This window comes from Solanum pennellii, chromosome 9, assembly GCF_001406875.1.
Source record: "Solanum pennellii chromosome 9, SPENNV200".
In the NCBI taxonomy this organism is placed as follows: Eukaryota; Viridiplantae; Streptophyta; class Magnoliopsida; order Solanales; family Solanaceae; genus Solanum; species Solanum pennellii.
Window position 1 is genome coordinate 1,796,999 of NC_028645.1, and position 27,376 is coordinate 1,824,374.

General features: G+C 32.4%; 2 protein-coding genes and 1 long non-coding RNA gene across 5 annotated transcripts; 1 reads left to right on the top strand and 2 right to left on the bottom strand.

The window, feature by feature from the left end:
- The first annotated feature begins 2 nt into the window (after positions 1-2).
- On the top strand, positions 3-2,255 carry LOC107031492 (pentatricopeptide repeat-containing protein At2g29760, chloroplastic-like). Its single transcript, XM_015232893.2, has one exon. The coding sequence runs from the start codon at positions 336-338 to the stop codon at positions 2,232-2,234; it is 1,899 nt and encodes a 632-aa protein (XP_015088379.1). The 5' UTR covers positions 3-335; the 3' UTR covers positions 2,235-2,255.
- On the bottom strand, positions 2,184-17,796 carry LOC107031493 (FAD synthase). 3 transcript variants are annotated; one of them, XM_015232896.2, is made up of 17 exons: positions 17,655-17,796; positions 17,385-17,520; positions 15,956-16,001; positions 15,696-15,865; positions 15,444-15,561; positions 15,264-15,346; positions 12,914-12,973; positions 12,456-12,713; positions 11,359-11,455; positions 10,967-11,017; positions 10,759-10,839; positions 7,391-7,462; positions 5,908-5,970; positions 4,696-4,848; positions 2,843-2,900; positions 2,704-2,756; positions 2,184-2,626 (listed from the first exon to the last, which is right to left on the bottom strand). In XM_015232896.2, exons 2-17 carry the CDS (start codon positions 17,483-17,485, stop codon positions 2,549-2,551), a joined length of 1,542 nt encoding a protein of 513 aa, XP_015088382.1. In that variant the 5' UTR covers positions 17,486-17,520; positions 17,655-17,796; the 3' UTR covers positions 2,184-2,548. The 3 variants fall into 3 exon arrangements, with proteins under 3 accessions (XP_015088382.1, XP_015088380.1, XP_015088381.1); XM_015232894.2 differs by having other exon boundaries at positions 12,456-12,755; XM_015232895.2 differs by having other exon boundaries at positions 12,456-12,755; positions 17,385-17,517; positions 17,655-17,772.
- Positions 17,797-22,552: 4,756 nt separating this feature from the next.
- On the bottom strand, positions 22,553-23,405 carry LOC114078587. The gene is made up of 2 exons (XR_003580206.1): positions 23,352-23,405; positions 22,553-22,849 (listed from the first exon to the last, which is right to left on the bottom strand). It is a non-coding gene; the product is annotated as an uncharacterized LOC114078587 (long non-coding RNA).
- Between the last annotated feature and the right edge of the window lie 3,971 nt (positions 23,406-27,376).

Sequence of the window (27,376 nt, forward strand, 5' to 3'; positions counted from 1 at the left end):
CTGTCATTATTTTGCGACATTGGTGTTCCTGTCTCCGTGAATTCGCTCTAACAAGAGGGGAGGGATACTAATGTCCCCAAAGTATGATGGCAGGATATCAATATTTTAAAAGTATAACGAATGGTATTTGCATACCATTTACAATAATTCGAGAATATATTTGTTCTTTTTCCCTATTTTTAATAATCCTAAAGTAGCTAAATTTCTCGTAAAATAAGTCTATTGTACATGCATAACAAATAAATGACATTTTTTACATAATTATAATTTTTCGATTCGTCGAAGGGATTTCAGATGAACCTTTTCAGTCCCTCTAGCTCCGCCCCCGTCCCGCCATGTGTACCTCCATCATTAGGAAACTTCTAAAATTAGCTACCAATCCACACCTTTTTCTTATACAAAATTGTACAAATATGAAAAATCTCAAGAAATTTCATGGCCATTTCATCACAAATGGCTTTTCAAATGACACCCTTTCCCTGAGTGCTATTCTTTATTTTACAGCACTTTCTCCTACTGGAGATTTAGCATATGCCCACTTGGTTTTTAATCAAATTGATTCACCCAATACTTTCATGTTCAATACTTTGATAAGAGGTTATGGTTCTAGCTCTAATCTGAGTGAAGTAATGAGTTTTTACATCAAAATGTTGCAAAATGGTTTTTTCCCTAATCATTATACTTACCCTTTTGTGATTAAAGCATTGTGTAGGACTCAAAATTACATTCTTGGTGAAGCATTGCATTGTTCTGTGATAAAATTTGGGCATGTTTTGGATCTTCATATAGCAAATTCACTTTTGCATATGTACGCAAAGTTTGGGTTTTTCGTCGAGATCATGTATCTGTTTGATGAAATGCCTGAACCAGATGTAGTTTCATGGAATGTGGTTATTGATGATTTTGTTAAAAATGGTTGTTTTGATGAGGTTTTGGCTGCTGTTAACCAGATGTGTTTGAACGGGGTTGAGCCTAACGCGGTTACACTTCTTGTACTTGTTTCGTTTTCTTTGAAAATGGGAGATTTTGGTTTAGGTAAGTTGATACATTTGTATATTATGAAGAGAGGGATACATATGAGTGAAAATCTTGGAAATGGGTTGATTGATATGTATTCTAAGTTTGGAGATATGGAGTCAGCTGAGAAGTTGTTCGATATGATGAAGATGAAGACGGTTTTCTCATGGACTTCACTTCTTGATGGTTTTATACAAAAGGGTGAACTACAAAGAGCTGTGGTTGTTTTCAATCTAATGCCTAAGGATACTACTGCTTGGAATGTCATGCTCAGTGGGTATTCTGAGGCAGGTGATATGAGTTCAGCAGAGACTATCTTTCGAGCAATGCCAGATCGAGATTTAGTGTCATGGAACACTATGATTCTTGGTTATACTCAGAACAAGATGTATATGAAGTCCTTAGAGTTGTTAAGAGAAATGCTAGGGTTTGGAATGAGACCTGATCGGATAACGTTGGTTGGGTTGTTTTCAGTTTGTGGATATGCAGGTGTACTGCATATCGGTGAAGCTATCCACTCGTTCATGGAAAAACAGAACGTAAAGGAGGAAGAAGTCGAGGTAGCTTTATTGGATATGTACAGCAAGTGTGGCGATCCTGAGAAAGCTCTTACAGTATTTTACACGATACGAAGAAGAAAATCAGTGTTGGCTTGGACTAACATGATCGTTGGACTAGCGATGAATGGTCTTGCAAATGAAGCTCTTGTGTTGTTTTATCAAATGTGTGATGAAGGAACAGATCCTAATGAGATAACATATTTAGGTGTTTTATGTGCTTGTAGCTATGCTGGTTTAGTTAAAGAAGGCAAATGGTTGTTCAATGCTATGAGTAAAGTACATGGCATTACACCAAGATCTGAGCATTATGGTTGTATGGTTGATCTTCTCGGTCGGGCGGGTTTGGTTGAAGAAGCAGAGATGTTTATTCAAGATATGCCTGAAAAGGCTGATGCTGGTATCTGGGGTGCCTTACTAGGGGCCTGTAGGATGCATGGTGAGGTTCAAATGGGTGAAAGGATAGCCAAGATTGTGACTCAAATGGACCCGTATCAGTCGGGGCGTTACATTCTTCTCTCCAACATTTATGCTGCAGAAAACAGATGGTTTGATGCTGAAAAAGTAAGGAAGAAGATGAAAACTGAAGGGATACACAAAACACCAGGATTCAGTTTGGTTGAAATGAAAGGTGAAATGCACCAATTCATAGTAACATAATGTAACCAAGTAAATTGCAGATGATAAAACTACTAGTACAGAATAGAAGATTGTGTGTAACAGAAAGGCTGTTTGATCCCAGAGGTGCATATAAGCTTCAAGTAATTGTGTCTTGAAACTGTATGAAACAGTAAATATCTGTATCAAGAGTTGCAAGCTACTCCATTTTCTTTGATCGTTTTCTTCTCGAGCATCGTTCTCCTACATTGTGTACCTTTAATATCCTTTTTGGCATTTGCAAGTCAAAAGGCCATTTTGGCTCATATAACTTGGATATGCAATCCAAGAACAACAACCAGGGGCAACTAGGATGGTCATTCGATTTTGGAGAATGAACCAGGGTGAAATTTTTGGCATAATGACTGAGAAGCAGCTTCTATTCTTGATAGATCCTACAGCAACACAACAAATTCATTCAACTTGAACATGCTTCAAAACCATGTGACATCTTCGGCAAGAGGTTGTTTACCTTTCCTTCAAATGTAATTATAAGAGGGCCTTCTCTTGATTCGCGATAACCTCCTTCATATCCAAGAAAACAGGAAACGTTGTTATAACAGGAAGGAGAGATAAGGTTGGACGGGCAGCTGAGAAAACAATTAATTTACCAATGTAAAGATCAGGAAACTGAGCACAAAGCTTTGACAGAGGTTGAGCAACTTCGACCTGCAATAGGTCAAAGTACGAAAAAAGTAAATAACCATTTGTATTGACACTATAGTATAAGTGAAACTTAAAACTAAAAGAAGTGAGGAAGAGAAGAAAAAACCCAATACAGTGATTAATCATAATGACTCACTCAAAATGAAAAAATGGAAACAACGAAATAAATGAACTGCACCCAACTATTCTGGTATATTAGTTCTACATAGGTACATGTGACAGATGGTATCAGATTGGTGCCCAACACAAAATATTCTCTTATATCTATGATATCATTAGATCATCCAGGTCCTGGACACAAAATTTTGCAGCTCCACAACTCTCAGTATTTCTGCAGCTCTTGTCCTGCCCTGGTTGTCAAGAGTTCTTATGGAACTTTCAACATAAACCTTTTGAAATATCTTAAATCAGAGGATATTATCCAGGTTCATGTGAGAGGTAAAAAGGTTATCCTTGTATGCACACATTAAAAGTATGTGGGAGAAGGATCTGAAGTTCACTGCAATGTGGTGCCTTTTTCTGATGTGAGAAGTCACTTCTAATTCCTTTAGTTCATTTAGCATGAGAATACTAAATGAATACAACTGTGTGAGGAACTGAAGATTATTTACCTGATTTATTAATAATCTTTCTTCACTCCTTGCTTTACAAGATAGAGAAGCATTTTGGGATTGAAGATTCAAAAGGAACTTACAGTATTGGGAGGTGCTAGGTTTCCTAAGTCTCATTAGTTTACTCCACAAACAAAGTAAACGAAGGATAGCCACGATGTATGGAGGTGAGGTTGGGGACGAAGTCGCCTTTCCCATATTGATAGATTTATATTCCGAAGGTAACAAGAAAGGGATGTTTCTACACTTAGTTAGCAGCAAGACGCATGATCTCGACAGCTAAGAATCTCAGGACGGGAAAGTTACAAATGTTAATTGGTGTTTAAGTACATGGGTTCGGGCAAAGATTTCAACTACGGACCACCTCCTCATTCATTGTCCAACAGCATTAAGACTGGGTGGGAAATACTGGATGATTTGGTATATTTTCACCGATGCTAAGCACTGTGAGACTGGTAATGTTCAGCTGGAATTACGGAAGAAGGAGAAAACGAAGAGCATGGAAGCTTGTGTCGAAGAAATAGGAACACTTTGGAGGCGTAGAGAGGAATTTTGTTCGGTTAAGGAGCAAGTTTTTTTTCTTGAAAATGGTAATAGTTAAGTAGTTTTATCTCTAATTTCTTTTTAGTGCACCATAACGTCCCATTGTGTATAGAAGATCCAATGTCATTCGTAGAAAATCATCTCTTTTGAAGGTTTTTTGTTCTTGCTATACTGCTTGTACATGGTCATGTTTCTTGACCAAAAAATTATAAAATTTATTACTTTATCAAAAGAATACAGGTAACTAGATATTTGTACATTCTTCATGAAAACTTAAATTCACTTTTCAGAATTAGGACCTCAGAGATAAATCTAAAATTTGTCGAGAATAATTATTAACTTCTCAGTTCTCAGGAAACATTAAAGACCATCATTTTCCAAAACACCGAGAAGAGTCCCCATAAGAAGGGCTAGAAGTTTCTGGATCACTCTGGTATGCCATCATACATCTTCGCCTAACAAGAATACTGTGGAAGAAACGAAACTTGGAAAGGCACTTATAAGCGCATTCTGAAAAGGATTCAAGAATACTAATGGTATATCAAAGGAAATGACTCTTGTAGTTCACAATACCACACATCGACAAGGGAAGTCAAAAAAAAAAAGCAAAAAGAGAATCTAAGAAAGGGTTCCTGAGAACTCACATCAGAAAGAGTTGTTGCAAAGCATTTCGATACAAATGGATCCATCAGTTCCAGGATGCCATTAGATTTTGCCAATTCAATCAGACAATCCCATTGCCGATCCAGCTCTACAGCATTCGTAGCAGTGAGAATTATCACATTATGGCACTTGATCTACAAAGGTAATGCACATGGTCAGAAACTTTCTACTTCATAAGTATCTTAAACAACAGGTAAAGAGGCATCAGCAGGAATATAACAAAATATAAAACAGCCCCATGAAATAAAAGATTAAAGAGAGAAAAGAAGAAAGGAGGAGGAAATCAAGGCAAAGACAAGGTAGGTTCACCATCAGTGATCAGCTTTTTCGTACTTGTTAACCACATTGATTAGGGTTTCTTATTTTCTTTTTCTTTAATAAAATCCATCTAGTTTCTAACAACTTCAAAGGAAAATAAGAAGCTTAGGAGGAGAAAATTACAATCAAGCAGCATCACTAGAAATATCTAGAATGGAAAGGTTGCAACATAACAAAAGTATGCATCAATTCCAAAATAGTTTATATGAATCACCCACATCCATTCTGCTCTATTTGAGCCTTCGTCTATGTGAATCATCCACATCTATTTGGCTCTATTTGAGCCTTTTTTCATTCAAATACACAACAATTTGACTTTTAAGATGAATTAGGTATTCTCTAAAACTAAAGTTTCTCTTAATCTCACACTTATTCTTACACTAACATACAAATCTCTAAATATTACTGACAAATGCCAGACCTAATGTAAATAAAACACGGCTAAGTAATGGATTCATATTGCTTTTGTATGAATCCAATACTGTGTTTTTTCTTTGCAACATTTACATGAATTCCTTCACTTCAAACGTAGTTCTTTTGTTATGAGGGAAAAAGTAAACAAGCATCTAATAGATGTTTCGACTTGTAAAACAAAGACCTAGACAATTTCACCAATAAAATAATTCAGCCATGTCAACCCAATTAGACAGCTCTGCTGTAACACTAATCCTCTTTTTATAGACGAAAAAATCATCTTATAGCTTGATACTTTCAGCCAGTTTGGACCTTTTTTGTCGGATAATTTGCAGTAAGTACAAATTAGAATTGATTCACTGCATAAGTTGGATAGGATTATAATTCTCTGAGATAAAGAAAGCATCATAGAGAAAGAACTTAAAATATAACTATAAAATTTCAGAAAAGCGATAACATACCAAGGGCACAGGAAGGTGTTCATGATGCAACAATTCTGTAATACCCTCAGGCAATAGCGCCATCTGGAATAGGAAAAGAAACAACAGTTTAACTTTGAGTGGTACTCTGGTAGTAGCTAAAAATTTTCACAAATATAATCATACATCCAATGACAAGAAACTTATAAACAAGTATTTATCTTCCTTGCACTTATTTCATTTGTATCCTAACAGTCAGTTCATGGGCCACAAGATGGTGCATAATTTCAAACTACAATATTGAAACAATCTTTGGCTTAACAAGAATTCCAGAAGAGCCTTGGAGAAAAATATCAGGAATTGAAAGTTTTGGAGTCAGGATTTAGCAGGTGCAAGCTATCATCACATTAAATGCATCTGAAAATACTGCTTCATCCTGTAGTACTTAGAAAAGTGATATCTCCAAACATTTCATCTCCACTTTGTACCAGATATTAAACCATAATTTCAGGTTATCAGGTGCCTCAGATGTCTAATATACATGTATGAGAACTATATCGAAAAGCCTTAACATTATTCAGGTAATCTACCAATCAAGATACAGAAATGCAATTCCAAGTCCCCGAGAACAAAATAAAATTCTGATCATGTAAACTGGACTCACCAGCCTATCACAGAGCTCTTTCATTAACCTTGGGATCCCCTAAACTTGCATCCATTTACTTGTGCACACTTAAACTATCAATAATGTTAATTCTAAATTATTCCTGGCCTTGGCAATTTAAAACCTTCAATCCCCATCCCCACCCAGCGGTTGACATGGCAAAGAGTATGGCTATAACCTCTTTTAGACATGAGTGACGAAAAAGCAAAAAATAAATTCCAGGTAGGGTGTTTTCCAAACATTACTTGCCACGTGATCTTATACAATAGTTTATTTGTTCTAATTGTGTATTTCTTCTTTTTTAATATACATTGCAGATATTACCCCAAAATGTAACTTTTTTTTTGTTTCTTCTTTAGTGCAATGGCTATTTATTTCAAGTTTCAACTGTGTCTTGTTGCCAAATCTGCAAAAGAAATGGCTGAACCTTCATTATGTATAGTCGAACAACAAAAGTTCTAGACAAACTAAGGGAAATCTAACTGTGTTTTTCCTTTTTAAGTTCTTCTTTAGATGTTGTAATGATTATTGTTCCAACAGTGTACTTCTTCGGCAAAATCTGTAAAAGCTTGGCTAGAATTTCATCATTTTAAGCCAAATAAGAAAAGTTTTAACCAAAGTAATGAAGTTCCAACAATATATTTCTTTTTATTTCTTCCTTAGATACAACGACTATTTGTTCCTTAGCCAAAATAATGAAGTTCCAACAATCAATTCCTAACAGAATGTAAGGAGAAATTTCTTAATACCAGTGCATCAGAAGGTACGACTGAAGCACCAAGCTCACTCTATTAGTACAGGTATGACGATGCTATGTCATTCTTGTCAACAATATTTATTACTTTAAGGAAAAGCTCCAACCTCGTTCTTGTCACCAGAGCATTTTTCTCCTATGAGGTGCCTCAGATGTTCTTCAAATTCTTCATCAGGAGCCTGTAAAAAAAAAGATTTGACACCAAAACACCAGTGAAAAATGGAATATCTAATAACATGTCTGAAAAATACTTCATACATAACAGAAGCTGTAGAAACTTTTGTATCTGTTAAACATGCAGAATAACACAAGGATTAAAAATTTTAGACAGTTGTGAATATTTAGAGTATTTTAACAGATTATAGTTGTGTTTACTGTAAAACCTGATTATTCAAACCTTGACAGAACCGAGATTGGAAGTGTGGGGACCACCTGAGGATTTTAAAGTCAAAAAATAATTAAATGGACTAGGATGAGTGTGGAAAGTACATCGGGCAAAAGGATGAACACCCAAAATGATTTAGAACTTTAAAATGTGACAACGGCGATTAGAAATAACATTGTGTGCCAAGCTATGAACTAGTACGTACAATAGCATTGATGTGATGATAAGTATAGGAGGTGTACTAGAGTGATTAAGGGCTAAGGATAGCCCTGTCACAAAGACGAGTTGGAAGCTATATCACTCACTAAAATTTCAAATGAGCTCGCCCATGGTCCAACTTCAAACAAGAATATCTCCCATGTTATGTGGTGAATTACTAACAAATCAAGAATCTTCGAGCTAGTTTCCAACACATCGAACTGTTCGTCAATCCAAAATTTGTACACAGTTTTGAATATTTTACTGAAAGGTGTCTAATGAAGTATAAATTTGTGTAGCGCAAAGTACAACCATAAAGCAGCTGAGTGTGTATTATTATAAAATGCCACATGGATTAGAAACTATGTGATGTAAACATAGGCAGCAAAGGCGATAACACTTTTCTTGACCTTCTTGGCTAAGATCAAGGAAACTAATGAAAAGGAAAAGTGGGGTCCACCTAGGCAAAGGATTTTTAATACCCCAAATTAGAATTTTTTGAGCTCATTTTCTCATTGCTCTCATTTCGAACCAGAGCTACATAGCTCCAATTCTCACTCTCCTGTCCTTTAGCTTTGAGGTAAATGATTCCTAAGATCAACCATAGTATTCTTATTACGTGATTCTGGTTCTCATCGGATTATAGCGAATCAAAGGATTTAAGAGGAAACATTGACCAAGAGGCCATGACATAATGTCTCATTTTTGACATTCATGATGCTACACATCTCAAATAGAGGAATTACAAACTTAGCGAGGAGATATGATGAACATATAGCAATGGGGCAGCAACAAAAAAAAATATAATCATGGAATTCCTTAACGACACATGATCAACGAAGTTCATAGACTCACATACGGAAACCTCGACTAGGAAGTCATGCCATAGGGGAATAACGAGAGGGTTTAGCCTTACATGACTTGATTTTAATCCTTAGGTACTAAGACAATCAATATACCTCTTTACAACTTTAATCTACATTAGTAGTGATAATAGGGACCCATGTTAGCGACCAAACATTGCTCATGCCATTTAGGCAATTTGTTGAACACTTGATGAGCTCCAAGGTTCTTTAACAATGGTGTTTCTCCACACCCATCCTTTCTCCTAGATCACAACGTCACACAAATCTCTTGCTGCACCAACCAACACCTTCCCAATCACCACAACTACCAAAACAGCCCCTAAATACACAATTTTCCTCAATGCATAGCGCTTCCGATCACCATCCTGTGAGTCCTAACCATAGAACATACTAAAATTACTTGCATGAATCCATACATATGGCTAGAGGAAGATTCTTACCATTTTTTATCAAACCTTAGAAACTCTTTACTTGAATTTTCATCAAAATCCTTCGATTCATTATAATCTGATGAGAAATCGAAATTAGAATCACGTAATCGACAAAGGAATAAGCATGGTTGATCTTAGGAATCACTTGTATTGAAGATGGAGGAGAGGAGAGTGAGAATAGAATCTATGGAGCTTTGGGTTGAAACAAGAGATGAGAAAATGAGCTCAAAAAATTTGTGTATTAAAAATCCTTTGCCTAGGTAGACCTACTTTCGCTTTTCAATTGTCTCTTTGCCTAATGTGAATCCTTTATGTATTAGTTACCCCATGTTTACATCACATGATTCTAACCCATGTGACAAATACGCACTCAATTGCTTCATTGTGCTTTGCACTATGCAATACACAATTTGTGCTTTATCAAACACCTTTTAGTAAAATATTCAAAACTCTGTGTACAAATTTTGGATTGAACGATTTAGCATGTTGGAACCTAGACTCAAAGACCTATAATTTGACAAGTAATTCACCGCATAACACTTGATAATCTAAGAGATGTCATTGTTTGAAGTCAGATTTGGTGGGAGCTTATATGGAATAATTGTCCGTAGAGTAGCTTCCAACTCGACGTTGTGCTAGAGCTCTCTTTAGACCTTAAATCACTTCCAACACGCTTACTATACTTCTTATCATGACCATACGATATGGTACTAGTCTGTAGCCTCTCTTGGCACGCGGAAACATTATTTCTTGTTGATGCAGTACTCTAAGGACTAGAATAATTTTGGGCCTTCATCCTTTTGCCCAAAAAATACTTCCACACTTGTCCTAGTCCATTTAATTACTACTGACTTTAATATCCTCATGTGGTCCCCACGCTCTTGTTTTGGTGCAATTTTCAAGCTTCGGATTTAAGGGGTCTTGCACGTTATGTACAAGTCATGTTCATGTATTTTGAGTTCAGTCTCCAGTATTTCCCTATGAGGCCTACTGACTTGATATTTTGTATTAACAGCTTCCATATGCATAACACATGTATCTTTCATGCTAGAAAAGGTCAACATACTGTTTCATCTCAATTGCATATATGCGTAGTTATGTATGTTCAGGTTAAGTTGGTTTGTTCGATCAAGTTATGGTATTAAAGTTAAGGCACCAAGTGCCAGTCCACACCAGGTTTTGAGGCTTGACATTTACATAATTAAAACTACAATAAAAAATCATATACGCAGCTATAACAAGTTAAAAACACAAAATCATAGACATTTATGCATCAAATGCATTTACCAATAAAATATCTAGGTGACTTTACCATGGTAATCTAAAATTAGATGTTTAATCATCTTTCTGTTATTATTTTCTTCTAAACTTATAAGACTTGTTCCTTCATTTGACCTTCACCTTCAAATATTCCTCTCTGACACACAACAGAAGCTAATGAAGGAAGTTTTTTTTTTGAAATATCGCACACTTGGCCATCAAGTTTGCAACATATGCCATGTCAGACGGACATGGGAATCAATTTCTATGTTATGTAGCTGAATTATTCAGAAATCAAAAGCTCGCAAAGAGCTGAGTAAATCTATATCACGTACCATTCGAACACCAAAAGCTTTTGCTACTCCTGCTACAGTAACATCTGAATGCAGTGGTCCGATGCCACCACATATAAATACCTGTAGGACAATAATTTGAAAACCCTTGTGCTTAAAGAAGCTGGAAATGTTTTCTCACCAACGAGTACAGACAAACAAAATTATTTGCAGACTGGCCCGCAATATAATCCTATTGACAAATGCTTACCATATCATCTATGGACTTCCGTCTCTCTACTTCCTCGGCTACAGAATCTATCTGAAATTGAGAGGATGAGATTTTTAATGAGGACTAAAATAACATTTAAATTACAGATGTTCAAGGCTGCTCAAATGTTGAACTATCAGAGGTGGGAAATAAGGAAAAAGATGATGCTTCACGAGAGCAATTACAATGAACTGTTCTAGCTAAAAGTTGGCTATGGAATGGTCCACTGAGTCTTCCAATTACAAGAGAGATATTTTATTAGGCTATCGATTTCTCCTTAGCAACTTATAAGAGATACTTTGAGATTTTTATTTCTAGCTTTGGACTCTTTCTTCAACTGTTCACGCAATTCAAGCAGACATTACAAAAGCTTCCAAATACATATTACTTACATCACTTTGAGTGACAGTAACTCGCGATACTGCCCAACCAATAGAATGGAGCTTTTTACACAACACAGAACCCAACTTGTCCTCTACAGTGCCAAACCTGAGCTATGGAACCATGAGAAAGATATATGATAAGCAAGCAGATGCAGAGAGCAACAAAATAAGATTTTTGGTTCAGGTGAATATACATTCACTTGACTCCAATCTTATTAGCTCTCTCTTCAAATGGGAGAGTTTAACATAGAGCAAACTAAAAATAAAGACTATATTGTGCATTACATGTAAGCGCATAGTAAACTTTTTCTATTGACATAGTTTACTAATCAAAGAAACATCTGCTTGGACATATGCACAGAAATTTGAGAGTCTCCTTATGGCCATCTGGTGCCAAAAAAGTATGTCAAAAGCTGTTAATGACACACATCAAGTAGAAACCAAGACCAAGCTCTGCTCCTCAAGTCACTGTCTTGACTAATGCCTATAGGCAAATCATATCTACTTAACCATAAAATGACTAGAAAATTTAAAATGATTTTTTGTAATATGAGATGCCATGTCCTTTACACTTCACAATAAGATTGCTGTATTCCTTCTGGATTATAGACTGAGGACTGAGGGGTTCAATTTAGAGGGGTAATTTCCTCTGTAGTCTGTTGTAGAGGATAATTTGTTCAAATATCAGCTCAGATAGCTGGGTGAAGAAGAATTATGTGCTTGTAGAATTTGATTTGCTAACATGAAATTTAGTTCGCTAAGAGATTCACTGTGTTTTCTTTTTTTGATAAGGGAATTGTTATTCAGGAATTTGAATCTTGTTTTAAGAACAACTATCGTACATTCAGGTTCAACAATTCACTTCTTGTAATAAACACCCTCAAGTTCAACAATTCTGATCACAAAGAACCAGCAAATAGAATATGTAATCATGATAGATCAATTGAAAATTTAAAAGATGGAACACAGCCTAGAAGAGCATATAAACGATAAAATAGCATAAATCCAACAAAAGTTACATATAACAAGAAAAAAACACTTAGAAAAGAGCATGTCAGCATGATACAAGAATCATCAAATACAAATGTCAAGCAACAATAACTTACAAAATTTCATCCCCCACAGTAATAACCGAGGCAGAAAGCATGCTACCAGAATTCAAATTGTCCATTTTCAGTCCATTGCTAATAGAAGATGATTTCCCGGAAACCGCAGAAGAGTTCTTCTTTGCTCTTCCAGCTCTTTCCAATCTTCCATCAGCGAGTAAATAGGCAGGCTTAAACTTCTCTTCACTACTGTCGGAGTTCCTCGTGCACAAAAGTGCATTAGGAACAGTATCATGAATGCTCCCGATTGAGGTATAGCTACCAGAGCAGTGATACAAACAGATACTCAAATCAATGAGGCTGCCTCCAGAATTGGAGTTCAAAAGTCCAATTTATGAGTATTAAGTAGCACAAATTAAAGCAACAATATATAAATCCCATTAATGTCATCTTTTTTGTGTAATGCGGGAATATGAATCCAAGTGATAAATTTTGAAGTAACACTAACAGAAAATTACCCCTGATCATAAAGACTGCAGTACCGAACCTTGGATACCAATAGGAACGCCCATACATCTCTGTCGTAACAAATTTTGCAGGTTAGTCATTTTAATTCACCCAAAAGGAGAAACAACCAGTAAAATGGATGATCAAGATCATTAAAAATGCACAGAAGCATGGCAGATCAAATAAAAAAAAAGATGCTAAATGAACATTTTCCATTGGAAAGGCATACAAAACCCTGAACAAGGTGAAATAAGTGATGTAGCCAATCCAACAAGGGTGAGTATTGAGAAAAAATGATAGCCACATGACAAATAGCTTGTTCAGAATGAGATAAAAGTGCCAATTTGGATCAACTTATCTTTAGGTACTTATAAGCCAAAATAGCTTTTAAGCACTTTGTAGAGGTAAGATAAGAAATGCTTTGAAGCACTACCTTTAAAGCTAAAATATAACAAAAATAAGCCAAATGCCAGAAGTTCGGAGTTCTAACTTATTATGGCTTATGCTTATAAGCCAAAAGTTATAAGTCCATCCAAACAGGCTCTAAGAGTCTGGCCATCCCTATCTTTAGCTGGATTATAGTGAATTTCAAACCTTTTGAGTTGTTCCCAAGATTAATTTTTTCTTTATTATTTCTTGGTGCCAGGATAATTGCAAACAAAATCACATTTAATGCTTCAAAATGATAGTGAAGAACATGCAATAGAACTATTTGATCAGCAAAGTGCTATAATCTACAGTGTACCTGCATTGACATATTAAATCAATTAAATATAGTGGAAATTACTTATTCACACTTGCCATGACCAACAATCGAGGCAACGTCATTGCCAATCAAAGCATTTAAGAAAATTCAAGAAAAAATTGTTTAAGTTGTTTTAGTTCGAGCCATTATTTGTAACGAAGTATAAATGTTTTATACTCCTGATTTTCTAGGCCTTTAAATCAAAATTAAAGTCAACCCAAGAACTACCCCTTCCAAAAGCTATGTACACTAGTCCAGTATCTTTATAGTATTGCTAAGGCTAGCCAACTTAGCATCTATCATGACCATCCTCAGCTCCCTTTTAGGTAAGAAGCAATATGCTTGATAAAATAAGCTAATCCTCTTTGTCCTTCCTAATCTCCTTGGCATGTTGCCCTTCTGAGGTCTTCACGCATTTCATAAGAAAAACAGTTCTTTTGTGCATCAATTACCTCAAAACGATATCTTAACGCTCTAACTTGCTCGGACTCGGGTGTGGGTGTCCGAACGGATGGAGATCTATAAGTCAGATCCTTCGTGATCTAATTTTTAAGATTCGGGGATATGGATCTGTGTATGGATACAGGTGTAGGAATACGCTAAAAATAATTAAAATATCTAAAAAAAAATAGAGCTATAAAACCTAAATTATGAGATATTATGTGGGGAACTTGAGGATAATCCTGGAAGGAGGTTAAATGAAAGAGTGACATAGAAATTTCTATTTAAAAGGTATTCCATTTTCTTCAATTTCACCTTGGCTTTTGTATTGATTACAGAAATTATAAAAGTTGTCCAGATTTTCCCCAATAATTTTGGTCAAAGTACCAAAAATTAGTTGACCAAATCGGACACGGATCCACACCCATGTCGTGTCGACATGGGTGTGCACCAAAAGGGCAGAACCCGAGCAACTTAGTTAACACTTAAGTTCATGAATTGTTCTCCTATAGTTAGAGTCAACCAACTAATGACAAAAACAGTTCAAGTTAGTCATTTTCTACTTTAAACATTTACTTGTTAATTCCATTTGGATTTATTGGTTTAAAATGCTGTTTGTATATATATATATATATATATATAAAAAAAAAAAACATACTCCTTGAAAAAATAAGCTTTAATCTCAATCCCACATTTAATGGACTTAAAATCTAGTATTTGCTCTTCAAATCCTCCAATTCTAGGGCTACATATACTTCTAACAGTGTTTCCATGAAAAAACCATGGAGTTCACTTGAATGTCAATATCTATAGTATATTTATTAACATTAATCTTTAAAGTTTTTTTGTCTTTATCTCTTTTCAGATGAAAATTTTGACATATGCTTAATTAATATCCTGCTTGGATTCATGTTTTAAAGCCTAAAAGAGTAACATTGAAAACAGCTAATTTTTTCTTCTATTTCCTCTTTTATATGCATATGGTGAAGTTAAAGATTATTTACTTTCATCTAGGATGGAATCTCCATTTGCCATTATAATGTTTGCTATGCTAATAATAAAGAATAACATTCTAGCTGTATTACTTGCTTAATTTACTTTACAACTTAATCAACCATCAATTTACTAACTTTTACTTGCATGTATATGGAGTGTTTATGAGGGCATCGTCATACCTGTATGACCAGTCCAAAATTGGGTTCACCCTCATGAAAGGTGGCCACCCAGGTGAGCTAGGTGAGAATTGCTCTTGACCTACCTGAAAGGTACGTTCCATAAGCAGTGGTTAGCCACAAATCATACTGGCCTAGATTAGAAGATCACTGACTAGTTGGAATAATTAACTAAATATTTACTGCAGTAGGATCTCCGATTCGGACACCAAGAAAAATAGCTCGGATTGGATTAGCTTTTAGCAGAGCCTCTAGACCTGATTTAAAATCAAGTCTAATTATATCCATTTGTATGTCATAACTGCAAGAGAAGGGGTGATCAGGTCAAATTGTTAATAAAGGAAATTACATCATCTACGAGGACACCATTATACCAGCTTCTCTAAGAAATTTTGTTGGGGAAGGAGTCAAAGTAAACTAGTTTTTCTCACATACATGGATGCAGCTTCGTAAGTAAATGAGTTGATTTCAGGGAAAGCAGATGGACTCTCAAAATATATTGTTCTTATTGGGAATGTCTTTCCACCATCAACTGCATCTCCTCCTGAATTAAATTCTTCAGCTTGATGTAGAAAACAACCTGCCCTCAGCAGGTGAAGCAAAACCTGAATTATGAAAATTCATATATTTGGTCAAATATGATTAAAAACAAACTATTTAAACCTTCAACGCCAAGAAACACATAAAGAACTTACAGTAGAATCTTTCCCTCCATTAAAGCTTAACGCAACCTCTTGTATGCTGTTATGTGAAGGACATAAACAATATCAAAAAGAGAAAACTGGAAAATGCTTGGCCAACTTCACCTAAAAAGGGAAGAGTAATAGTGATAGCTCTCAAATCAACTCCTCTCCCTAAAACGCAAGTCCCCCCTTCCTGTTTTGCTAACCCACTTTCTAGCCTATCTTTTGAAGGGGAAAAAAAGGGGACCACTCTCTCAAAGAGACAACATACCATTTTCCAAAGATCAAGTCTTAAATAACACTATTATATATATATTTGAATTGCATGTTAAACTTCTATATACCTTTTCTCAATCGTGAAATCAGTTCACATGTTTCTACCAAATCTAAATATAATAACTCATCCAAAATCACTTCCCTTGATATCTGAGGATTTTCAGCTAGGTTAATACAAGAGGATAGAGGGTGTACAGCTTATTCATCTAAGAGTGTGGACTTGCAGTTAATGAAGCTGAACAAAAGACCATGGGAGACCAAAGTTACTATACTAGTAGGAGTAAGCCCACAGTGGAATAGTCCAGGTGCGCACACGCTAGCTCGGACACGCAGTTATTAAAAAAGGAAGTAAAACTAACTAATAATTCAATTACTTGAAATAAAGTGAGATTATGTGCATTTATTGCTCAACAACAACAACCTAGTGTAATCCCACAGATGGGATATGGGGAGGGTAGAGTACCCGCAAACCTTACCCCCTACCTTGAGTAGGCATTTATTGCACAGACAGCATAATATAAGGTTCTACTAAAATAATATGCTCTAATATCACGATGTTGTGAACTTCAAATTGAAAGTGAATTATACGCTATATTTCCATCCAGAGCAAAATAATTCACATTGATAAAGTGAATCTACGTTTGCCGTGAATTTTCCTATTTCTATATTCGTGAGCATCACAATCTGATGATAATGCTGCTAAATCAGTTAGACTGACTCAGGTACAACAACAACAACAACATACCCCGTGTAGTCTCACAAAGTGGGGTCTTGGTAGTATACGCAGACCTTACCCCTACTTTAGACGAAGAGAGGTGGTTCCTGATAGACCCTCAGTCCAAAGAAAAATATTTCATAACTACAACAAAACACGATAGTCGAGGTACATTAAATCACCAAATAGTAACATCAACGAAGGACAAAGAATCTACAGGAGCAATACTGCACATATTAACGGACATCAACACAATGCACTGCAACCTACTATGCTTCTACCCTAATCCGTGACCTCCACACCCTACAACCTAAGTTCATATCCTCGATAAGTTAAAACTGTGTCATGTCCAATCTAATTACATTCCCTAAATACTTCTTCGGTCTACCTCTACTTCTAATAACAAAATGTGTAGTAAACAACAAAGAAAGGTCAAATTTTGATACTTACGAATAAAGAGCCAGTGCTCTTTTAATAACGTAAATGGCATTATTATACTTAGTCTTCAATCTTCGATCATCACATTCCCTAATTGCTTTATCGATCTCCATCTACACTGTTAAAAATCAAATTTTGAACCCTTCTGCTGAAAAAAAAAACACAAAAAACACAATACCCAGAAATCAAAATCCCCAAATTTCAATCAAAACCCAGATTCAGATTGACAAAAAAAATAAACTTTTAGATCAAGAAAACTCATGGGTTTAGTAGAAATTTTACCTGGGTTTGAAGGGCTCAAACAAAAATGAGATTTTGGAGATTGAAGATTTTTTTTCAGTATAAAAAATGAGCTCCACAGACTATATATATATCTGTTAAGTAAACCAAAAGAATCAGAAGTTTCTTTACTAATAAAAAGACAAAGAAAACAAAGACAAAAATGAATTTTGCTTATTTAGTTATTAGTTTCGTAATGTATCGTATTGAATAATTATATTTTTCATTTAATCCAGGTGTTCGAGCAATTTGCCTAAGTATAACTAATTCTGCTTATAAAATATAAACGAAATATTTTGTACGATGTCTCTAATGAAGTGAATGATTTATTAGAATGAAAAAAAGAAAAAAAATTATTAGGTAAAATATAAGTTTACATGACATGCGTGATTATTAGGGTTTTGATATTGGTATAGGAAGATAAAAATTTAGTTGGACCAATTAGATATTTAAAATAACGGAACATATGTAATTACACAATTTAAGATGACATAACGTCTAAAAATCTCTATCGTGTTTGAATTAATTGAAGAAACTCCCTTTTTCTCCTTCTCTCTAAACACTTAGATACATCACTTCACTATTATCAGATACATATTTATCTGTATACAACGTATTCGGTGCAAATGTTATTTTTGATACATAATTTCAATTATTTCAAAGCAATGAATGGCTAAGGAAAGTCACCAGCTTAGGTTTTTAAATTTATAATGTGTCCGTAATTCCAATTATTCCATATATATCGTATACATAACTTATGTATCGTTTGCTATGGATCAAACGAGTGAGTAATGTATCCGCGAGTTTTGAAAAAATTAAAATTTTTATAATTTAAAAAACTTTCGAAATAAAATATAATTAAAGCCCAACTTATTGAGTTTTTTGTTCTTGATACATAAAAGGAATCAATAATTTAAAGGGAAAAGAGTCTAAAAAATATTTCAATTTTGGCCGAAATTTCTATTACGACAGCAAACTTTATGTAGGATCTTTTATCACTCCCCGCATTATTTAATACTTAAAGGTATATATGTGTCCACGTAGACACGTTATTATTTATAATTATGCAATATTTTTTATATATACGTGGACATATGTATACTTTTAAAATGCACTATTAAATAGTGCATGGATAAAAGATACTTTTCAAAATTTGATATCGTTAATAGCAATTTCGATCAAAATTCGAAAATATTTTAAACTTTTTTCCCAATATTAAAACAGGTGTCTTTCTTTATTTGATAGTGTTTTAGTGGTATCATTTTTCCATTTAAATTTCCTTCCCATGTTTCCACATGATGTGGTCAATCATGATCACATTTCTAAGTAGTCCACTATAATTTGATATTTTATTATATGATATTGAATAATCTTCTTTTTTTTTTTTTTGCTTTCATTTTCTTCTCTTCTTCTATTAATTTTTTGTACAATGGATATTAGACATGGGATGACTTTATTTGACTTTTATAACAACCATAGAGATAGTTCTACGCGAATGGTTTAGATTAGTGTGTTACTAATTAATCTACCTAACTTAATCACTATGTTCAATCGGATTAATTTATGCGTATATCAATTACTTTTACGAGACACTTATGATCTCATATTTTTTTATGCTATGAAAAATGTCAAATATCTATAATGTTGTAAGCATAGATGTAAGTTTAAATATACAAGTTCAGGAAAGTCTGATATAAAACTTAACGTAAAAACTCAATTACTAATATTGGAGGTTGTAAAATTCAAATCATATATTTGATGTTATCTTAACAGGTCTTTTTTTGAACAACTAAAGACATCACGTCAAACAGTATTTTGTTCTGGATTAGGCTTATGTTATGTGTAACTTGTGAAGAACATTTTCTACTGTGGAATATAGAGTATGACTTTTCAGTTCAAGATCGACATTAAGAGAAGTAGAAGCATGCTGAAAAAAGTATCAAAGAAAGTAATTAGACAGTATATGACAAGACACGTTTTGAGCTTATCGAGGACATGACATAAACAGTTTAGGGATCGCGAATTAGGATAGAAACTAAGGTTAGCAGTAATCGAGTGTTCTCTCATAATTTGATGATCGTACTTAAACCTTCTTTCTTATTGATGGAGTGGTAATAGCACTATTCTAGTATAACCTTAAATGGGCCTATTTGGTAAAAACTTCATCGCGTAGCCTATTTGGATGCAACCATTTAAATGGTAGCCAGTATTATATGTTTTGTGCGCAAATAACCAAAAAATTGATTTTAATAGTACTTATTAAGATTTGATAGAAGATCCTTTTTTGTTCAATTGTAGCTACATATTTCAAACCCTAATTTAATATATAATCAATTGAACATGTTATATTTAAATTTTTCCTTGCTTTATATAATGATAAATTTCCGATATTTTGTTTTAACCTTTGTAACTTTCGTCTTGACAAGCCAAACTTTTCAAGGCTAAACTTCAAGTGAAAAACGTTGGAAGTTTTGAAATTTTTCAAACTTAATATGTGAATATCTGAAGTTATTTCAAAGTTGTTAAATTTGCTAAAATTTTACTACATATGGCTATGATTTAAAGGATTATCCCAAAATTGGCTATTTTTGCACTTTTCCCCGTTTATTGCAGCTAGATGGGCTTTAAATTCAGAAAAACAGTAACGGTATCAGGCCCAAAAAGGATCCAATCATTATATCTTGAAGTTGAATGTGATAATTTGGTACATATAATAAAATTCCTTTGAGATATGATAAAGATGAAATGTATATTATTTACGATAACAATAATAATATATCTAATGAAATGCGATAAGTTGAGTTTGAGGAGAGTAGAGTGAGTGTATCCAGACCTTATTCGTTCCTCGTGGAGGTAAAGAAACTGATTCTGAAGGATCCTCTATTGAAATGTAATTAAAAACAAAGTAGTTATGAAAAGAAAGAACGACAATAAAAAGACACGACAACTAATAAGGAAAGCAGTACAAAGCATTAAAAAGGGGGAAAGGACAAATATGTCTTTGAATTATCGTAAATGGTAAGCAGATACCCTTCGTCATACTTTTGGCACATTGGTGCCCCTGTCATCGAAAAACTAGATCATATATGTCTTTCACTCTGACTGAAGACTAAATAGGGACACGTGGCACAATCGTATCCGTCAAACCAATATTTAATAAACGTCGGTCGGTGGATAAGATTATGACACGTGTATGTCCATTAGTATAAAAGGTATATACGCTCTAAATTTTGGACGGCAGGGGCACCAATGTCTCAAAAGTATGACGGATGGTATTTGCATACCATTTACAATAGTTCGGGGATATATTTATCCTGTAACAACAACGAATAAGATAGTGCGATAACAAAACATAATAAACAATAAAAATCCAAAGAAATTACTACATGAATAAAGCTAATACTATTACCACCCAACCTAATTCACAAAACTTAATATTTTTGAAAATTTAAATGACCAATTTTTAATAGAAAATGATTGAATGACAATTATAGTCACCCTATCCAAATAGATAAAAGAAAATAAAATCTTATCATATCTATTTTTCTAATATGATAAGAATTATAAGAAAGCACAACAAAAGAAAAAATTTCAACACAAAAAATTAAAGAAAATGTAGAAACATATGCATAATATGAGTTACATATATTTTTTCTTCACCTTTGCTTGAAGATGAGGTGAGTTCACGGGAAAAAAACTTAGCCGCACCGAATGTTTACATCAAATAAATGCAAAATGCATTATCACGTGATTTAATGAAGTAAAATGAACTATAAATTAAAACACATAACATGCATTGACTTGATATAAACACTCGATACGAATAAGTTTTACGAGTGAGTTCACCCAATGAAAGTGTAAAAGACATAACATCACTATCAAATCAATTTGAGAGAGAATTGAAAATTTGTTCTTATTTGGTTACTTTATTAATGTATATATGATACTATATCTCATATATAGATCTCTCCAAATATATTCATGAGAAGTCACAATAAGGTGGCCACCATATTAATGATATATGTTTTTTTAAAAAAAAATTGATAAAGATTTAATTTTTGCATTTTATCTCCTTTTTTTAAAATAGTTTTTTAGTAAATAATTCTCTCGTAAGATTTTGTTGTAATTACTTATAGACCTTTAGACTATACAAATCTGAAAACCTTTTTGAGCAAACTGAAATATTATAAGACAATCTTAATTTATGATTTTAAATTTTTGTAATTTTTTTTGTAAATATTAGATTACCACCTTTATATAGTGTTTTGTCGGTAAAGTTATGTGAAAAAAAATATTAGAATCAAATTTAATATTGTCCAAAAGAGTAATTTCTCAAAAAAAATATTTTTGTAAAATTTTAAAAATTTATAGGAGAAAAATTAAATAGTGACTAGAAAGTGTATAAAATTGGCACCATCACACCTTTGCTATCAAGAATATCATATCACTTTAATAATTATCTCTATGATAGTTGCATGTTCGACGTAGTTGAACTAATAAAAGAAGCGAAGAAAGAAGTGAAACTTTGCATAAAGTAAAGATCGCTCGGGGTGAGTAGAAATGTAGTATTTTCCATATCCTAATTGACATTAATGTGTGTCCATTATCTTTAATTTAAGTTATAACTCACTAACCAAATTGATTGATGCATGCAAATTTCTAACCCCCCCCCCAACACACACACCACTTATCCTTCAATTCACTACTAGTTTTAGATCATTTGAAACACTAGTTCCAAATGAAATTGGTGATAGATTTTATTGATCTCTTTCGGGTGTTTAAGCGTATAGTAATTGAAGATTTAAAGTACTACAATGTTCCTTAATTTAAATATTTTTCATTCATTTTAAAGGTTTAGAAGATTTCATTACTTTAAGAATATTGTTGTTGAGGATCGAAAGTATTATAATAGATTGTCGTTTCTATAGTGGAAATTGGAATATTTCATTGAAGAATGATCGAGACCATAAAATCCTTTCACACCGACACATGTGGCAGAATATATAAGGAAGTTTACACACCCTGAAAAAATCCATCTTGTATCCCTGACTTGCCAGTTTAATCGCTTGTCTTATTTACCCTTTTCTTAGCAGGTGGTTTATGTCTGGTCCTTTTGGATCGTCTCACCTGAGCTGATGACGCTTCATAACGGCTTGTCTGGAGTCCAACGACTCTCTAAGGCTTCGATGTAGTAGTACCTGCCCACCAAAACATCGTGAAGGATTCAGTGAACGTCTTGAAACTTAGTAACACAAGACAATTCATTGAATATTACTCTATTTAGTGAATCTTGGTAAATCTTTTTGATGTTTCTTCTTCTTCTTCTTCTTTATTTGCTATGATTTTATACTAGTTAATCATAGATATTCTTGTGATTATAGTGAAATTATTCCCTTTTTTTCTATGAAATCCAAAAAATTGAGTCTCCAAAGTAGATAAATAGATTCTCTAACATCTAATACATCCAAGTGAGTGTTTACTTTACTTTATATTACAAATAAAATGCAAATAATTTCAATAAAAATGTCCACTTTTGCATTTTTGGACAAATAAATCCCTCCCAAAAACATCAAGACTTAAAGTGTGGGCCATCCAATACTTTCCAAAATCTACCCAACTTAAAGTTGTAGCCAATTGATGGAAAATAAAATATACATAATATATCATAAGAAAAAAACAAAATAGGGAACAATATTTTACATTAAAGATTTGTTATGTTGTTGAATGTGAAAGCCTTGAAAGATTTTATTTTTTTCATTGATATAAGAAGCATCTTTTTAAAATAGTCCAAAGTCCCTATTTATAATTTTATATTATATCACAAGAATCCCAAGTTTTAAAGTATTAACTCAAATGGGCCCATACTCCATGACCCAAAAGCTATTTTGGGCCTATTCTATCTGTCGGCAATGGGGCCCACTATCCATTGCACTTAACAAAAAATAATTTTTAATTGTGTAAAATAATAATAATTACACAATTGAAGCATATTTAAGATAAAATAAATAAATAAATTGTATATATAACAAAGTAAGAACTTTTAATATTTTATTTTTTCGAGTTATCATATCAGACTTACAATAGAACTTAAATATATCGGTATCAAAACCTTCTTCACATGACTCTTCATTCAATTTTTTTTTTCAAATTCATTGGATCGTGTTTTTTAATTCCTCCCACTACCACTTCACCCCAAACAATTTATTAAAAAAATGAATTTTGTTAATTACTGAAATTTTATCAGATGTCGATATAACTTGATAGTGAAAAAAATCATACAAGTAAAGTCATGAAGTGATTACAATTAAGTTTCTATGATAAACATAATTGATAATTTAAATTTGAAAAAAGATATAATTAACTTCTTATACAAATTCATACATTTATCACATGAAAAATTATATATTTCAAATCGATAAATATATTTTTAACCTTGAAGGGTTAGTAATTATTATGACAATAATAGAGTGGCTAATCGATTTTGTATAATTTCACTTGTAAAAATCGAAACGATTTAATGACTATTTTTTAAACAAAAGGTAAAATGTGACTACTTGTGAAATTTATTTCAACGGCCGACAAAACAGTGAAAAAATAAATTGTCCAAGATCTGGTCTAAGAAAGTGGCTATTGTGATGCAAAGTACAATTCTACATATATTAGGTACTAACACACACACACACACACATATATATATATATATATATATATATATATATATATATATATATTTTATTTATTTTTTATTTTTTTAAAAGTCATCTTTTTCTTCTTAGCAATTCAAAAATTCAACAACAAAATTAGTATGGTGTTATAGAGCGGGGTCTAAGGAAGATGATGTTTACGCAGATAATTTACTATTTCGAAGTGTCAAATAGGCTAGTTAAGCTAAATTTAAAAATATCGAAATAAAGTAAGTTAATAAAGACAAGTTATTGACACACTTAGATATTACTACTACTTTGAGTTAAAGTGAATTGAGCTAAAAATCGAATTATAATCATAAGTGAATTGAGCTAAAAATCGAATTATAATCATACTCACCGAATTTTACTAAGTTTTAAGTGCAATTTTTAGAAAAGTTTTATTTGTGTATCTTATAAAACTCAATATATCAAATAAAATATCTTTTTAAAATATTTAGACTGAATTAATTTGAATTGTATATCGACCTAGTTCTTATTTACGATATATCTTTATAAATTTATAAGAATCTTTATAGACGCGTTAGGCTTATAAAAATGTAAATAAAATAAAATAAAAATATGGAGGTGACATGCTTGGAGATTTATTGCTCATAAGTTGGTAGGTTTTTAACATTTATTGCCAACAATATATCACCATACATTTAATCTCACTGTCTCTATTTTTTTTTTTTTTGGAAGATAATATTTTATCAATTCACTTAAAGCAGTCAATAAAATTTGAAGTCATTTACTAAAGATTTTGAACTAGAATTGTAATTAAAAAACGAAATAAAAAGTTGTTTCTCTAGCTAATGACGTATTATACATTTTTATACTACGTAAGTTCATAATTTCTACAAAAATAATAATTTATAAATGTAATAATAGAAGCGCGATTTGACAATTTAATTATCACTAGTGGATAATTTCAAATAAATCGATTAGGGATCAATATCTTCGCTTGAAATAAAACAAAAATTTGCTTGCATTAAAAAAAGTAAAGTGAAAATCCTTTAATATTTTAATTATTTACTTTATAATTTTGTTTGTCATTTATTTTTTTCTAATTATTTACTTTATAACTTTTTTTTTCTAATTATTTATTTTATAACTTTTTTTTAATGTCAAGTGTCAAATCCTTTAATATTTTAATTATTTACTTTGTAATTTTGTTTATGTCATTTGTTCAGGTGAGAAAGTGAATTCGCTCTTCTTAAAAAGTGAAAAATTTAATAAATTTGACGTTTTCGTTGAGTAGCAAATAATTTAAAACAATAGTTGGTAAATAATTTATGTGATATTTTCTAATTAATATTTCTTAAGTCAAGTTTCCACCACCAGTCAATATGAATTATGAGGTTTTCAATTTACTCCTCCCACCAATTATTATTATTTATCATTATTAAATTATATTGTCATAATAAATTAATTTTAAATCCTAAATTAAAATAAAAACAAATTATTCTCCAACAATGGATCCCTAAAGTTTCTAACTTTACAGCTTTCTTGGATGTGGATTGGACAATTTTTTCTGACATATATATATATATATATATATATTTGCAATTTTATTTATTTTTTAGTATAGAAAAGGTTTCTTTTGTGATGAATTGTTGACATCAAGTCTTACATTTTGTCAAATGGTATAAAAATAATATATTTTAAATATATATAAATAGTTGAATCCACTTAATATTAATTTTTTTATATAAATTTTAATTTTTGTATATCTTAATATTTTTTTTATCCCATCATTCATGATTTTAATAAAATTTAGCAAAATTAATAAAATTATTAGTCTCTATTTAAAGCTTGTTTTTGACTATATAAATTCTGTACAATTTAATAATTATCATCAAGAAGCACTATCTTTAATATTATATATGGTTCACTTTCACAAATTGTCCATCAAATAATGAAATTCATTGTATCTGAATTAAATAAATAATTAATATGTGACCAAATAAAATTGAAAAAAATTCACCAATGAGCACTCACTAGGGATATATACCACATAACAAAGTCATCATCAAAGATTATGATAGAGTGATAATTATATAGATTAATTTATCGAAGGATTGATGTGTAGTAAATCCTTTAAAAATAATGTATTTTTTAAAAATTTCGATATGAGTGTAATAATAAAAATGAAATAAAAGTTTTGAGTTTTATAGTTCTGAATTGTAGAAAATGCGACTTACTAGGTCCTCGATAAATTATTTAGACAAATTAAGGGAAAATGCTAAAATATAAATACAAGATTTGAACCAAAGTTACTAGCCAGTAAGAAAAGTTGTAGCTCGACCCTTTCGTAGTAGCAATTTTGGAGAATCCAAGCAATACATATAAATGATACTTAAGTTATTATCATATTTAATCACGAGGTTTCGATTGAGTTCGTATCACCTTTGATTAAAATAGACTTTTCAACCGAAATTTAAATCCGTCAGACTCTAAAACGGATAGTGCACACCAAATAAAATACAAAAGAACACATATGAAAGGTTCCATTGCTATCTACCATAGACATGATCACTATTCACCATTTACATCACCATGGCTAAAATCAGATTTTGGACCCCACAATTAGTCCTTCAGTTTTAGTACACTGACATTCATAATATAGTAAAAAAATAAATAAAGGTAAAATTAATCTTACTGAAATAGAAAAAAAGAAATAAAATAAAATAAAAGAAGCACTATTTTTTTACTAATTTATATTTGCTTTAAAGGCAAGAGTGCTTCATTCATATACCAATATTGCCTTTTGTTGATGTTGCTTTCATTTAGGGATAAGACATAAATCATTGAACCTCTAGAGCCAATGCATTATATTATTTATAGGTCACAAATTCAAGTTTCGGAGAAATGATAAAATTATTTTTATATTATTTATAGGTTACAGATTCAAATCGTGAAAGTAATTACTAATGTTAACATTAAATCAACTGTCTAATTATACTTTTTAAACACGTTCTTTTATCGTACCACACATTATATTTTTACACCAAATTTTTTCTTCTTTGTCCTAATTGCTAT